The sequence below is a fragment of the Lithobates pipiens genome, unplaced genomic scaffold (genome assembly GCF_037356315.1).
Source record: "Lithobates pipiens isolate NorthernLeopardFrog02 unplaced genomic scaffold, aLitPip1_a1.2 Scaffold_27, whole genome shotgun sequence".
Taxonomy (NCBI): domain Eukaryota; kingdom Metazoa; phylum Chordata; class Amphibia; order Anura; family Ranidae; genus Lithobates; species Lithobates pipiens.
Genome location: NW_027507788.1, coordinates 136,445,155 through 136,461,849, shown reverse-complemented (window position 1 = coordinate 136,461,849; position 16,695 = coordinate 136,445,155). Strand labels below are relative to the sequence as shown.

The window sequence follows — 16,695 nt, the reverse complement described above, 5'->3', positions numbered from 1 at the left end:
TCCATAACTAAGCCCTTCACCCCAATGCCTCAGTAGGCAATGGAGGCTGTACTGTTGGCATGTAGAATTGTGTGTGGGGTCAGGTAGGCAGGTCTCGAGTAGGTGGTCTCCAATACTGTGTCCAATACTGTCAGAGGATTTCAAATGTACTTACAAAGACCTGTGTCCAGCTATATACCATAATATTACTTCAGCATACTACTGTATAATTGACAGGTTTAATTAAAAAATTAAATTGAGTGTACATAACAATGTTTATCCTATCAGAACCTGTTTTAAATGATCATATATGGTTTTATGAAACTGATGGGGAACCCTACACATTATAGTGGAAAAATACAAATTTTAATGCTTAAAAATCCCTTACATTCCATGGGTGATTGGTTTTGAGGTCTGTTAAGCTGCCTATGTAAGGTCAGTTGTAAATCTCATGACAGGTGGCAAGGATATGTCTGACCATGCTCTTGAACAAGTATTTGTCACATTGTTACTGACAGATGCTTGCAGGCAAGTTGTTTGGGTTGTTTTTTTTTTTTTAAACGGCAAAGGTAGGCACTTGGCCATTTGGAATTGAGTAAATGGTAGTAGGTCCTAAGCACCGCTGAGGAACACTACTTGGCCTGAGATACCGTATGACAAACCTATAACTGCAGACTTTAGCACCAGATCCTTGGATGTTTTACAGAGATTTTCCAGCATGTTAAATCACTTTTTTTTTTCTTTTTTTAAGCGCCATTTCTTTATTGAAAATGTAAGGCCCCTTTCCCACTGGGGCAGTGGGTGCGTTGGTGGTAAAGCGCCACTATTTTTATCAATGCTTTACCGTCCATTTTGCTAAGCTATTCGGCTGCTAGCAGGGTGCTTTTACCCCCCCCCCCTCCGCTAGTGACCGAGAGTGTTAAAACACCGCTCCTTCACCACTCCAAAGATGTTGCTTGCAGGAGTCTAACATCCTGCAAGCGCACTGCTCCAGTGTGAAAGCACTCGGTCTTTCACACTAGAGAGTCAGGAGCGCCTATAAAGCACCTCAGTGTGAAAGGGGTCTAAGTGACAAAACATGACTAATAACAAGATGAGTGTTTGCACTATCAAGAGCATGTATAACAAGATAGCTCAATGATCAACATAACCAGGAGATTCAAATCAGTATGATTCACTTTCTATTATTTTATAGTAGCCTTTTGAGATATATATATATATATATATATATATATATATATATATATATATATATATATATATATATATATATATATATATATATATATTGCAGATACAAATGTACTTAAAACGGCGTTCCACCCAAAAGTGGAAGCTCTGCTTAAAGCAGTTGTATACCCGCTGACATATTTTTAGTTTTTTTTTATACCCCTGTAAGGCAAAGGGCATAATGAGCTAGTATGCACCGCATACTAGCTCATTATGAAATGCTTACCTTAGAACGAGGCGTCGGTATATCACCTGGTCCATGCTAAGGTAGCTGACATGTTGCCTCGTGTGTCTTCCAGGTATCGCGGCTCCAGTGCTGTGAGTGGCTGGATCTGCAATGTCGTCACTCCCGCGCATGCGAGTCTTCTTTCCGGCAAGGTCCAGCGTCTGCCAGGCTTTCAGCCAAGAATCCCCTGTGTGCATGCGCCGCTGCAGTCAGCGGCTCATTGGAAGGGGAATTTTTTTTACCTACAGGTAAGTCTTATTAGAGGCTTACCTGTAGGTAAGTTATAAATTTGACTATAACTGACTCCTGTTTTTTGGCAGGTACCTGTCCCCACTTCCGGTTGACGGTGCTGGCCCTTGGAAGTTCAGGCTCCTTCCTCCACCACCAGGGTCAATTAGAAAGTGCAGCGTGCTTCGCGCATGTGTAGTAGGGAACTGACTGAAGCCGAAAAGGCTTCACTTTCTGGGTTCCCTTATCACGAATGGCAGCGGCAGCACCCATGCGATCCGATTCTGCTGCGGACCAAAAAAAGGGTCCTGTGCGAGTTTGGGGTGGGTGCGATGCGATTTCAGCCATGCTATCTGTATGGCTGAACTCGCATTGCACAGAGATCGGATGTGATTTGCACTGCAGTGCGGTGTGAATCACATCCGGGTCGCCTAGCTGCAGAAGTGTGAACCCAGCCTTAGTAGTGATTTCCCTTTGGAGGTATCTTATCGGTCCAAACTGTTTGTATTTTTATTGCCATTGGTCACATATTTTGTTTATTAAAAAACAAAGGGCCTGTCCTTGGCAAATAGCCTATTTTTCACACGAGCATTGTGTTTTCTGTTTCACATATACAATATATTTATAAACTATATCCAAATATACTGCACTATGGTTTGGATTATGAGGTTATTTATGGTAAACTCTGTCCCGTTTTCTTCTACAGTTGTATGAAGATTTACTGTCAGAAAACGAAACCTTAAAAGAGCAGCTGCAGGAGACGGAGTTCAAACTTACCCAACTGAGGCTAGAGCTGGAACGAATCACACAGGTATTTTTGCTGATTACATTAATTTTCCTCATTACTTTACTGAACGGTGATTGTAGACCCCCCTTGATTTATAGATATTGACCATTATTGCTTAGATGTTTCTCTGTAGCGATAAATGCTCAGTTGAACAGTAGGAAAGATTATGTGGGCACACAGGGAAGAGGCAGTCAAGATCACCGACGGGGGACCCAAGAAGAGGAGGTTTAGGTCTTCTCCATGTAATACCATTGCACAAAGCAGGTGATTAACGGGTTTAAATTTTATTTTATATTGCCTTTAGTAACGCTTTAACCACTTACAGACTGGAAGATTTATCTGCTTAATGACAGTCATTTTTTGCAATGCGTCGCTTTAACTGACTTGTGCGGTCGCGCGACACTGTACCCAAACAAAATTGACCCTTTTCCCCAACAAATAGAGCTTTCTTTTGGTGGTATTTGATCACCTCTGCGGTCTTTTTTGCGCTATAAACAAAAAGAGCAACTTTTTTTTGCTTTAATAAATGTCCCCCTTTTTCCACTTACATAATTTTCCAAAATGACTCCTGCACAGTCCTACATATGGCAGGACAGAGGCTGTTATGATCCTGTACGTCCTGTCCCGTGGCTTGCACCACATCAACAATGTCCTCTTATCAGTTTGGTAGGAGGAGTTGCAAATCTGGTCTGGGTTCCAGAGCTGCCCAACCTGTGTAACAAGAGGGCGATTGCCTGCTTGTCAAAATGTAATACTCCTGTGCTCTGTCCAGATCCCCAGCTCCTCCTGTCCCCCTGCCCTGCTGATAGGATGACGACATCCGTGGAGTGGGAGACCCAAGAGGACACACAGGCTGCTAAGTTGCACAACTGCTGTCTGGACAAGACTCACTCAGTCCTAGTCTGGACTTCGGTTGTTGCTCTCCTTCTGCTGTGAGGCCCAGTTACTAACAGGTCACGGACCGACAATGGTCCAGGGGTTGGGGACCTCCTGCATTACAGAACACAAGATTAGTAATCGCTTACGTTATGCTGCTGCCTTCAGGAGATTGGACACTGGCAAAGCAAGCTGTAAGGACATCCCAATATAACCCATTACACACCCATCATGCTGTCGTGTTTTTTTTTTTCAGGGTTTTTTTTCTTGGTTTTTTCCTAGCGTCCTAGGCAACAAACATCTTTTTTCTCTCCTCTGAGAGAAGAAAGGCCTTTTAGTTTTTATCAAGTAGAGCCAAAAGAGGCTCATATGATGGCTTTCTTGATCGGCTTATCCTTGGCATTGCCACGGAAATCATACCCAGACCCCACTGAGAAGCATGGTCAGCCTGTAAGGTCTTTGGCACTGGACTCTTCTGAAAGTAGTCACCCAAGTACTTGTGTGCAGTGTGTTGTCAGCCACAGAGTGCTATTTAGGTCCAGGGCTGCAGTGCATCAGTCTGCTGGATCCCTATCGTGCATTCCTTATGCTGTGTCTGTTGAAGGGGCAAAGACTGATGGAAATATCGTGCTCCCTGGATCATGCCTTTCTATTCCCTGATGTGCCTGGGGTATGGCCAGAAAGAACATTTCAATCAAAGCTAAACTGTTCCTTTTATTTCTCTGTTCTGTTGTATGTCCTTCAAGTTATCCTCACAAGTCATCCCCACTTATCAGACATTGTATCCAGAGGCTACAGACTGTAATTTGTCTCCGCCTCCAGCCCACTTCATGATGTTAAATTTGCCTACATCCCTGAAAAGATTGGAGAACTTCCACACTGCTCCAGAGCAGCTCCTCTATCAAGGGGTTATAGCCATTGTTCCAGAAAAGGTGAGGTTTCAAACCTTTTCCGTTTCTATTCAAACCTGCTCACCATTCCCGATGCAAAAGGGGGCCTCTGCCCCATAGTAGATCCAAACGCTCTCAACACTCCCTCCAGATTCAGAAATTCCTTATGGAATTCACTCCATCATTCCTTCCATCTGAGAAACCCTCGGATCTCTGTGGACACAAAGGATGCCTACTTGCATATCTTATTTTCCCAGCACATCGACACTACCTAAATTTTGCTATGGGTGCAACTTTCCTAATTTGTTGCCTTTTCCATTGGCCTGTTCTCTATCGCCAGTTTTCACCAAGGAGCAAGCTCCAGTTGTCACTCTGCTTCACTCTCATGGTATCCACATGGTGCGATATCTGGACAGTAACCTCTTATGAAAGTACAGACAACTCAGGCACTGTCAGTCAGACAGTGCAGATCCTACAGAGATTAGGGTAGATTCTAAATGTCCAGAAATTGAAATTTATACATGGAAATGCACCAGGAGCCAGTAGACCCTCAGTTTTTTGCATAAGGGTCTTCTGCCCAATGGAGGTCCTCCCTTTTGAGGCAATTCCATATGCCCAATTTCACTCCAGGCTGTTATCTATAACAAATAATGTTGCGCTATGAATGAAACCAAATTTATATGTGAATATATAGATTCAAAAGTCACAAATGAGTCCATGTGCAATGAAAATTAAATGTGAATGAACTAAGTGTCCCGTCCAATTGACACGCAGAAGCCAGCATCAATCAACTTTCACAATGAATAAAAAAAAAAAAGGGTCAGTGAGGGTCCTTACTGGAGCCGATGGACAATAGTAATTAATAGAACGAACCACGCAGTTGTTACATTTATAAAAACCTATCAAATTTTGGCAAAACCTAGGTTTAACTATTGGCGGATCACAAACATTCACTGCTACCCTTTGTTTAATTGAGGGTACCCCCCTGAAAACCACTTGTGGCTTCTCTGAAAGGGAGGAGCCTAATTCTTTATCATTTTTGATTACATGCCAATGTTTCTGGATGAGTTTTTATTTTTTTTAAATAGAAAAATGTTGAGTATATCGCGTGATGCGTGGACATGAAAAATTGGTAGTGGGATCGCCCTGCCTTCCCACGTCTGATCTATCTGAAAGCAGAAGTTTGCGATCCATTATGCGTACTTCGCACATTTATCCCTAAGAACCGAAGCATCATAGCCTTTAGCTAATAGTCTATCTCTGAGGACCTGAGCCTGTGCATCAAAGTCCTCAACCCCAGAACAATTGCGCCTCATACGGATATATTTTCTCTTGGGGACCGAATTCAACCAGGAACTATGGTGGCAACTGTTCCGGGGGATAAACTCATTACGGTCAGTGCTCTTAAAGTGAGTAGACGTCACTAGTGTATCCCCTTCGTTCCAGATAGTTAAGACAAGAAAATTGATAGTATGTTGACTGGCCACATTTAAACTCTATGCCCCTATCAGAGACCCCTCATAAATCCCTCTAAGGATTTGAGGGTACCAGTCCATAGGAGGACGTCATCAATATACCTAGCCCACAGGACCAACTCTGGTAACCTGTCGGCATAGAGGCATAGATGACGTCCTCCTCCCATTTACCCATGAAAAGGTTGGCCAGACTGGGGGCAAACTTGGTCCCCATTGCCACACCCTTTCTCTGAAGGGTGTGGCAACGCAACATTCTGACAAAATAGGACAAGATGGCGCAGTCTCTGAATGTTCCCATACATCTGTCCAGCGGAACCAGCTTTGCTCTGACATCTTGAGTGACAAGTTCGGCACTGGAATCCTCATGCACTCGAGGCGTCCTAGGTAATCTGTTGGGGTTCAGAGGAAACTTGATCTGTTTTTAGCAGATCTTTGCGGAGACCGCTTGCCTCTCACTCCTTAGTGAAGACCTTTGTACAGGGTGTTGCGCACATAGTGTTCACATACTCTGGTACATTCTCCTGTGATTGAAATTTCAACTTGGTTCTGTTGGTTCTTTAAAGACCACCCCTTGAACCTATCAAGGACTTTCCTCTTTCTGTTCTTGCGCTCAAGGTTGCCTTAACGTCACTTTTGCTAGACTAGTTTGAGTTGGTGACTTTAATTTGGACATTTGTTCTTCTATCGCTCTGGTCGTCCTAAGCAACCTATGGAAATTTCTCCCCATTATCTGGATGTGATATGCACATGAATGCACATACAGTGGGGATTGAAAGTTTGGGCACCCCAGGTAAAAATGTGTATTAATGTGCATAACTAAGCCAAGGAAAGATGGAAAAATCTCCAAATGGCATCAAATTACAGATTAGACATTCTTAGAATATGTCAAAAAAAGTTGGATTTTATTTCCATCATTTACACTTTCAAAATTACAGAAAACAAAAAAAGGTGTCTGCAAAAGTTTGGGCACCCTGCAGTTAATATCTTGTACTGCCCCCTTTGGTAAGTATCACAGCTTGTAAACGCTTTTTGTAGCCAGCCAAGAGTCTTTCAATTCTTGTTTGAGGTATCTTTGCCCATTCTTCCTTACAAAAGTGTTCCAGTTCTTTGAGATTTCTGGGCTGTCTGTCACGCACTGCTCTTTTAAGGTCTATCCATAGATTCTCAATTTTGAGGTCAGGAGATTGTGAAGGCCATGGCAAAACCTTCAGTTTACGCCTCTTGATGTAACCCCCCGTGGATTTTGAGGTGTGTTTAGGATCATTATCCATTTGTTGAAGTCATCCTCCTTAACTTCAGCTTTTTCAGATGGCATCAAGTTAACATTCCAAAATTTGTTGAAATTTTATTGAATCCATTTTTCATTCTACTCGTGAAATGTTCCGTGTTACTGGCTGCAATACAAACCCAAAGCATGATTGATCCACCCCCATGCTTAACAGTTGGACAGAGGTTCTTTTCATTAAATTCTGTGCCCTTTCTTCTCCGAACATACCTTTGCTCATTCCGGCGAAAAAGTTCTATTTAAACCTCATCGGTCCACAGAACTTGTTTCCAAAATACCTCAGGCTTGTCTATATGTTAATTTGCTGAATGTTCAAACGCTGATTTTTGTGGTGAGGACGTAGAAGCGGTTTTCTTCTGATGACTCTTCCATGAAGACCATATTTTTACAAGTATCTCTTTTATAGTGGGATAGTGTACCACAACTCCAGTGTCTGCCAGATCTTTCTGGAGGGATCGTGCAGTCAAACGTGGGTTTTGAATTGCTTTTCTCACAATCCTGCGAGCTGTTCTGTCTGATATTTTTCTTGGTCTTCCAGATCTTGCTTTAACTTCCACTGTTCCTGATGACTGCCATTTCTTAATTACATTCCAAACAGAGGATATTGACATATGAAAACGCTTTGCCATCTTCTTATACCCTTCTGCAGTTTTGTGAGCGTCAGCTATTTTCAGTTTTCTAGACAACTGCTTAGAAGAACCCATGGTGCTGATTGGGCAAGGTCAGATGAGTCTGGCCATTTAAAACATTTGAGATTGACATCACCTGGTCTTCCCAGACGATGATTGAGAACAATCCATGACACTGGCAGGTCTCAGCTTTGCAAAGGGGGCAGTGCATGCTATAAATGCTGCAGGGTGCTCAAACTTTTGCAGACGCCATTTTTTTTGTTTTCTGGAATTTTGAAAGTGTAAATGATGGAAATAAAATCTATCTTTTTTTGACATAATATAAGAATGTCTAATCTGATGCCATTTGGAGATTTTTCCATCTTTCCTTGGCTTCGTTATGCACATTAATACACATTTTTACCTGGGGTGCCCAAACTTTCGATCCCCACTGTACTGTTATCGCAGAACACTGTGGTACATACAAACTGGCTTTATAATTGGCTCACTAGGTCCAAGCCTCCCACAGGTATGCATGCTTGTGGATATTGTGGTATCTTTAAGTACATAAATCAGACCGATGTGTTCGCCAATCCATGCGGAGGTAAAAACTATAACATCGAACAGTTTATCAATTGTTCAACCACATGGGTTATTTATATGCTTACCTGTCCTTGCAATAAAATCTATATAGGCAAGACAAAACGCCAACTCTGCATTAGGATTGGCAAACACATCCGTAGTATTAAGAAAGATGATGATCACCTGATCCCTCTACATTTTGCTAGGTATCATAATGGTGACCCAAAGGGCCTTTTTAGTTGAGGGAATTTACGTGTTGAATTTACCCCTTAGAACTATGGAGCTCTATGGAGCGTATGTCTTATTGTCGTCCCATCTACAGATATTCCAGTCTCTGCTGTGGAACTCTGCAGCTCCTACAGGGTTACCTTTGGTCTCTGTGCTGCCTGTGTGTAATGCCCTCCTTGCCCGGTCCGTGAGTTTTGGTGTGCGGCCGTCTCTTGGCAGGTTTGCTGTTGTGACATTTTCTTTCCATTTGGTTATGACAGATTTGATGGTTCTCCTAGGGATCATCAAAGATTTGGATTTTTTTTTATAACCTAACCCTGACTGTGCTTCTAAACGATATTGTCCCTTGTTTGGAGAGTCCCTTGGTCTTCATTGCAGTGTTTGGTTAGTGGTGGCTCTTGCTTTGGTTTTTACAGCCTCTGGGCCTTTCAAAAAGGTGTGTATATGTAATGACAGATCAGGTGATACTTAGATTGCACACAGGTGGACATTTCACAAATTATGTGACTTCTTAAAAAGTTTTATGTATATATTTTTCTAATTTTACTTCACCAAATTAGACTATTGTGTTCCGATCCATCACATATAATTCAGATTTAAAAAAAATTGAGCTAAAGGCTGTAATGTAACCAAATAGGTAAAAAGCCAAAGGGGTGAATACTTTTGCAAGGCACGCTATATATTTTACAGCCTTTGCCCTCTAGGAGCTTACCATCTAAGGTCCCTAACGCACATTCGTACATGCACACACTAGGGCCAATTAACCTACCAGCATGTTCCTGGAGTGTGGGAGGAAACCTGCCCAGGGAGGACAAACTCCAGGCAGATAGTGCCATGGTTGGAATTTGAACCGAGGGCCCTAGTGCTGCTAGGTTGAAGCGCTTAATACAGCAGCCACTGTGCTGCTGTATTTAACCCAGAAACAAACATTTTATTCTATTGCATCTTACCAATTCTTAGATGTATTGACTATACAGGTGCATTCCAAAATTTGAATATCGTCAAAAAGTAAATTTTTTTTTTCAGTAATTCAATTCAAAAAGTGAAACTCATACAGTGGATATAAAAAAAGTTTACATGCTTCTGTAATGTTAAAAAAATGATACAAAGTTCATTTCAGAACTTTTGCCACCTTTTAATGTGACCTATAAACTACAACTCGGTTGAACAACAAACTGAAATCTTCTAGGTGGAGGAAAATAAAATATGGTTGCATAAGTGTGCAGACCCTTAAACTAATACTTTGTTGAACCACCTTTTGATTTTATTACAGCACTCTGTCTTTTTTGGGTATGAGTCTTCAGCAGTATTTGCCTACTTTTCTTTGCAAAAACACTTCAAATCTGTCAGATTGCAAGGACATCTCCTGTGCACAGCCCTCTTCAGATCACTCCGCATATTTTTAATCATATTCACGTCTGGGCTCTGGCTGGGCCATTCCTCTCCATATTCAGCTTTCTAGCAGAAGCCTGAAGGTTTTGTGCTAATATTGACTGGTATTTGGAACGGTTCATAATTTCCTCTACCTTGACTAAGGCCCCTGTTCCAGCCCAAAACAAGCCCAAATCATGATGCTGCCACCACCATGCTTCACTGTAGGTATGGTGTTCTTTTGGTGATGTGCAATGTTGTTTTTGCTACAAACATATCTTTTGGAATTATGGCCAAAAAGTTCAACCTTGGTTTCATCAGGCCATTAACAAATTTTTTCACATACTTTTTGGAGACTTCAAATGTGTTTTTGCAAAATTTAGCCAGACTTGGTTGAAAAGGCTTCCGTCTTAGCACTCTGCCCTATAGCCCAGACATATGAAGAATATGGGACATTGTTGTCACATGTACCACACAGCCAGTACTTGGCACATATTCCTGCAGCTCCTTTAATGTTGCTGTAGGCCTCCTGGCAACCTCCCTGACCATTTTTCTTTTCTCCATCAATTTGGGAGGGACGTCCAGTTCTTGGTAATGTCACTGTGCCATAATTTCTCACTTGATTATGACTGTCTTCACTGTGTTCCAAGGTATAGCTAATGCCTTGGAAATTCTTTTGTACCCTTCTCCTGACTGATGTCTTTTAACAATGAGAACCCTCTGATGGTTTGGAAGCTCTCTGCTGACCATGGCTTTTGCTGTAGGATGTGACTAAGAAAATTTCAGGAAATATCTACTAGAACAGATGAACTTTATTTGGGGTTAATCGTAGGCACTGGAAGGATTTAACCCCTTAATGACGGGACATTCTTTGCAATACGGCACTGCGTTGCTTTAACTGACAATTGCATGGTTGTGTGACGTACCCAAAGAAAATTGATGTTTTTTCCCCCACAAATGGAGCTTTCTTTTGATGGCATTTGATCACCTCTGCGGCTTTCATTTAATGCGCTATTGAAATGGATATTTTGATGATAGGCAACTCCTATCCTCATATTGATTAGTGGTTCCAAATTAATAACTACTGCAGTAGGGAACAGACACAAAAGATACGCTCAGCATCTTTCCAAATAACCGTTCTCCTTTATTATGACGCATTTGAAGGCTTTTATACACATGATTACGTAGGTATCACATTAATATTACAATTGTACATTTATGGTAACAAGGGGCGTTGCATAGGCAGGCTAATTCTAATCAGGACTTGAAAGAATGCAAAACATGTACTGAAAACATTTAGTGCCGTGTGCACAGTGAGGGCATCGTGCAATACATATAAAAAGGAAAACAATTATATACAGAACCTAAAAATTTCCATTACAGCTATAAACAAAAAAACGTCAATTTTGAAAAAAAGACAATATTTTTTACTTTCAACTATAATACATATCCAAAATGTAAAACTAAATTTATTCATCAGCTTAGGCCAATATGTATTCTACATATTTTTTGTAAAAAAACTCAATAAGCGTTTGGCGCAAAAGTTGTAGCGTCTAGAAAATAGGGGGTAGTTTTATGGACTTTTATTTTTGTTTTTTGTTTTTACTGGTAATTGCGGCAATCTGCAATTTTTTTTTTTTCCTTCTTTTTTTTTTTTCCCCCACAGTTTTATTTTGAAGATTCATAGGAAATACAGAGTACATTTCATAACATACAAAAGTTGGTGCATTTGACATCAATAAGGCATTATAATTCAAACAGTTATAAACCAATGAATTAACGTTTAGTGCCCCTCACGCACCCTCCTTAGTCGCTCTAGTAGGTAACCAGCCCTTTGATTTCTAGTAGTTGTGGAGAGGGGGTGGGAACAGCCACCAGCTACCCTCTCCAGTTGTCCCTGGGCATAGCATATAGTGTACAGGGTCTATTGCAATCTGCGATTATTTTTTTATTTTTTGCGAGATTGTGGTGGACAAATCTGATCCCAAGTGACAGTTTTTGGGGACCAGTGACATTATTGCAGCTAAAAAATGCACCGATCAATGTATAAATGACACTGGTAGGGAAGGGGTTAACACTAGGGGGCGATCAAGGGGTTAACTGTGTTCCCTGGGTGTGTTCTAACTGTGTAGGGGCTGGGCTCACTGGGACAACACAGATCGTTCTTCCTGATCACCAAGAACGGCAAATTTCCATGTTGTCCCCATTCTGCCTCTGTGGAGCGATCACGAGTCCACCAAACCCATGCGGGTTCACGCTCACGTATCCACAGTATCTATTACACAAAACAGGGTACAGGTATGTAGTTTTGTGCAATAGAGCCAACCTGCCGTAGTGTGTGTGTGTGTGTATATATATATATATATATATATATATATATATATATAATATGTGTGTGTGTGTGTGTGTGTGTATATGTGTATATATATATATATATATATATATATATATATATATATATATATATATATATATATATATATATATATATATATATATATATATATATATATATATATATATATATATAATGTGTGTACACACACACGCTGGTCAGCAAGTGGTTAAATGATGGCAGGTGTGTACTGACTCCTTTTTAACATGAGTTTGCTTAATTCTGAACACAGCTACATCCCCCAGTTATAAGTACAACCACATTATTTATTTATTTATTTACACTAATACAGGTAGTGTGTTACTGGCCAGATCACCTGGTGAAAACAAAGCAGAAAAATGAAAGAAAAACAATGATTCAGCATTCAGACCTAATGATTGGTAGAGCTGCAATATATTATGACATTGGGTTTAATATAGCTTTTAAAAAAAAAAATTTGGTTAACTTGCTTTTTTTTTGCTACAATACTATCATCCTGTCTAAGGTTGCTAGTTTTAAGTCCCAGTTTTTTTATGTAGTGCGGTACTTGCTGCTGTGGGTAGGAAGAGGACGGTTTTATTTTAGGCTAACAAAGAATGTGGTGGTACACTCTCTCCTTAGGCTAGATTATATACTTAAAGCTTTATGGTAAGTTGGACATTATTTAGCAGAGTGATTTGACTATCAGTTTCCTGATTAGATCATATATTTTGATGTACTGCTTATTGATTTACTGTTTACAAATCAAATTCTCTTTTTCAGAGACAAGAGCGTCATGCAGAAAGACCTGCCTTACTGGAATTAGAAAGATTTGTACGTATTTGTCTCTTCAGTCAGTTTTTGTCATTTATTTTTAGGCCTCATACACATTGGACATTTGCCTGACTCTTCTGAATGCCTTTCTTCTGGCTGGGGAGCATTAAGGAGCAACAAGCATTTCTCTTAAACGCTCCTCTACTGAACGCGCAAGTGATGGGTTTTTGTGCCGCTAAACACCTGTAAACACTTGTGTGCATGGACACACAGGGGTTGATTTACCAAAACTGGACAGTGCAAAATCTGGTGCAGCTCTGCATGGAAAACCAATCAACTTCCAGGGTTTTTTTTTCTGTCAAATCTTAAGGCCTGGTTCACACCTATGCGTTTTTTAGTGCGTTTTCAGTTTGGCAGACACACCATACAGTCCATTTAACATGGTTTCCGATGGATGTAGTTCACATCTGTGCATTTTATGGAAAGGGCCAGGGATTTGTTTGTTTTTTTGTTCCATAGACTTAAATGGTTCAAAAATGTGTATTGAAAAACCCCAATTGCACCTGGGATAGGCAAACTACAGACTGCATAGGTGTGCATCAGGCCTAACTAAATAAGCGGCAAGAAAATAGTTTTGGACATTTGAGCGGACTTTACTGGTACGAGAAAGGAACACCATATAATTTTACAAAAATTGTTTATTAAATGTTACAAAATTGATAAGTGTACATAAACACAAGAGAATTTAGAGCTCTTATTTATATAACCCCTGGTATAAAAATATATATTCCCTATACTGCCAAGTCAAACTCAACATTTCTGTCACTTCTTCAGGACCTATTTCCATTGACTGCAAGCAAAGGGAGTATAGTAAATATAACCCTATCATAAGCAGCATGCCATGTGCTACCCAGGCGTGACCAGATCAGCGAGGCATTCACTAGATCAAAACTGATTAGAAAATACCTCTAATGCCCCAATAGGACCAGCAGATTCATAATAACACTATATCAAGGTGACTATTCCTTTTCCACAGTATCGAGGGCCACCCTCCTCTTGATTCCTATATGCAATGGTTCAGGATGTGGGCCAGTAATAAAATGCACTGTGTAAAAGCTTTCAAGTACCCAGCAGAGGATCAACCAGAATCGGTTAACTGACATAAATGAATTCCCAATGATCTGTATTAGCAGGTACTAGATCAGGTCCGTGCTAATTGTGGATGCAAAAGCAGATCTGTTCACAAAGGTCCTGGATGAGCACACCACCCTAGAGAGCCCTTATAACTGATTATTAAGTACGGCCAACAATCGGTGTCCTTTTCTAACAGTTTATATTGGATGTGGTACCCCCTTAGCTATCTTTTTTTTGAATAAGCTCCAGTTAGAAGCTGATTGGCTACCATGCACAGCTGCGCACCGGATTTTGCACTCTCTAGTTTTAGTAAATCAATCCCATTGGCTAACATAGAGGGGCATTTAGAGGCAGAAAAAAGGCAAATCCCCCTAAAAGTGATGTTTTTGACAGTGTGCATGAGGCCTTAATGTTTTGTGAAATGTCTTTAACCATGTGCCCACTGGGCACTTAAACCCCCCCCTTCCTAACCATGAAAATGTTCAGCTTTCATTGCTCTCACATTTTGAATGACAGTTACTTAGTCATGCAACACTGTAACCATTCGAAATTTTTGTCCCTTTTTTTTTCTTCACACAAATAGTTTTCTTTTGGTGGTATTTAATCACTTTTGGGTTTTTTGCGCTCTAAATGAAAAAAGACCATAGATTTTATCAAAATAAAAAAGCATTTTTCTTCATTTGTTGTAAAATTTTGCAAATTAGTAATTTTTCTTCATAAATTTTGGCCAAAATTTATACTGCTACATATCTTTAGTAAAAATAACCCAAATGTATACGATTTGGTCTTTGTGAAAGTTTTTTTTTTTTGTATAGAGCCTACAAGCTATGGAGCCAATCATTGAAAATTTACACCTCGTGTACTTACGACCTATCATTTCTTGGGACCCTTTGTAAAAAAAAAAAAAAAAAAAAAAAAGACAGTCCAAAGTATTTAGTAAGAGGCTCCACAATTCTTTACAAAATGAAGATTTTTTTTATTTATTTATTTTTTCACAAAACTGTTTCAAAACTTTTCACAAAACTGTCTTAACAAATTATTTTACTACGTATACGTCTAGTATGGTGATACCACACGTGTGAGATTTTTACACAGCCTGGCCACATATAGAGGCCCAGCATGCAAGGAGCACCATCAGGTGTTAGAGACATAAATTTCAAATCTAATTTCAAATTTGACTACCTACTACACTTTTGTGAGGCACTGATGTGGAGCACAGATGAGCCAGGGATGGAGCACGGCTGAGCATGAATGTGACTGTATGAGCCAGGGATGACACATGGCTGAGTGTGGATGTGTGAGCCAGGGATGAATGGACGAACCGGGGATTGGCACAGATCAGTGCTGAGGGCACTTTAGATCCAGCCCACAGCGCTGCTGCATCTGGCTCCTTCCCCCTCCTCACACGGTGTACCGATTGAGAGGAGCCGTACAGATATGCTGTTTTTTTTTTTTTTTCCCCCCCCTAAGTGTTCACTCTGTCATTGGACGGAGTGATCGTGTGGTAAAGGGCCACTGTCATTGGCCTTGATCCGTGACACTTCGGGTCTGGCAGTCCCGACCGGCACGGACTTGACCAGTGCGCTCCATTCTGGGAGGATGTTATAGCATGCCCAACTGCACTGTAGCCGTTATTCGGCTATGGCCTGGTCGGCAAGTGGTTAAGGTAGTTGATGCTATCTGGGGAAAAACAGGTATGCTCTCAAATCTCAGGTTGATAAATATACTCACAATAGACTACAATAGCTGATCTTAGACTGCAGTGTGGTTGCTTGTTAACAGTAAAAATGTGTCTACTGTACATGTCCTCTACGGACAAAACTAATATTTCAGATTTAAGTGGTCATTGATGGCTTTAATTACCAGAGTTATTAAGAATATAATTGTAAAAAAAAAAAAGAAATTACCATTTTATAACCTAATAATTCTGCTAAGGGATTGGGGACTAAAATGTCAATTTTGCTTAAATTTGCTTGAAGCCACAAAATCTGAATTAACCACTTACGGACCACCCACTGTCGTTTTATATGTCGGTATTTTGAAGAGGGATATCTTTGTTATGACAGCCACTAGCTACCGTAAGACTGGTATCCTCTTCAGCGGGCGGGCCACTTTCAGATAAAAGGAGCCGACGGCAGCGGTGGAGGGCATTCAGGTCCTTCTCCCTTTTGGGTATGGGGACGAGTGAGGGGAAGACGGCCCCCACCCGTCTCCATACCATTTCAGGGAGGAAGCGACGTCAAAACGTCACTTCCGCCCATAGCTCTTAAAGAGACTTTTTTTTTTATTATTGCATTTTAGTGCTAATGAGATCTTTGGTCTTTTTGACCCCAGATCTCATATTCAAGAAGTCCTGTCCTGCTTTTTTTCTATTACAAGGAATGTTTACAAATATTATATATATTTATAAAATGAATCATAGTGACACTTATTTTTACACTGCTCTTTTAAAAAATAAGTTAAAATAAGGGGAAAAAAATTTAAACGCCCAGACTCGCCGAGCTCGCGTGCAGAAGTGAACACGTATGTGAGCAGCACCCACATATGAAACCAGTGTTCAAACCACACGTGAGGTATTTCCGCAATTGTTGGAGCAAGAGCAACAATTCTAGACCTCCTCTAACTCAAAACCTGCAGCCTGTAGAATTATTTTTTTTTAACCATCGGCT

At 40.6% G+C, this 16,695-nt stretch overlaps 1 protein-coding gene across 2 annotated transcripts in view; it reads left to right on the top strand.

Annotated features, from left to right (window-relative positions):
• The window catches only part of PPP1R12C (protein phosphatase 1 regulatory subunit 12C), a 192,161-nt gene that overhangs the window by 169,721 nt on the left and 5,745 nt on the right, over positions 1–16,695 (top strand). For both annotated transcript variants that reach the window (XM_077457528.1, XM_077457527.1), the window contains 2 exons: positions 2,370–2,474; positions 12,902–12,952. In XM_077457528.1, coding sequence (XP_077313654.1) covers positions 2,370–2,474; positions 12,902–12,952 — 156 coding nt within the window. The remainder of the gene's footprint in view (positions 1–2,369; positions 2,475–12,901; positions 12,953–16,695) is intronic.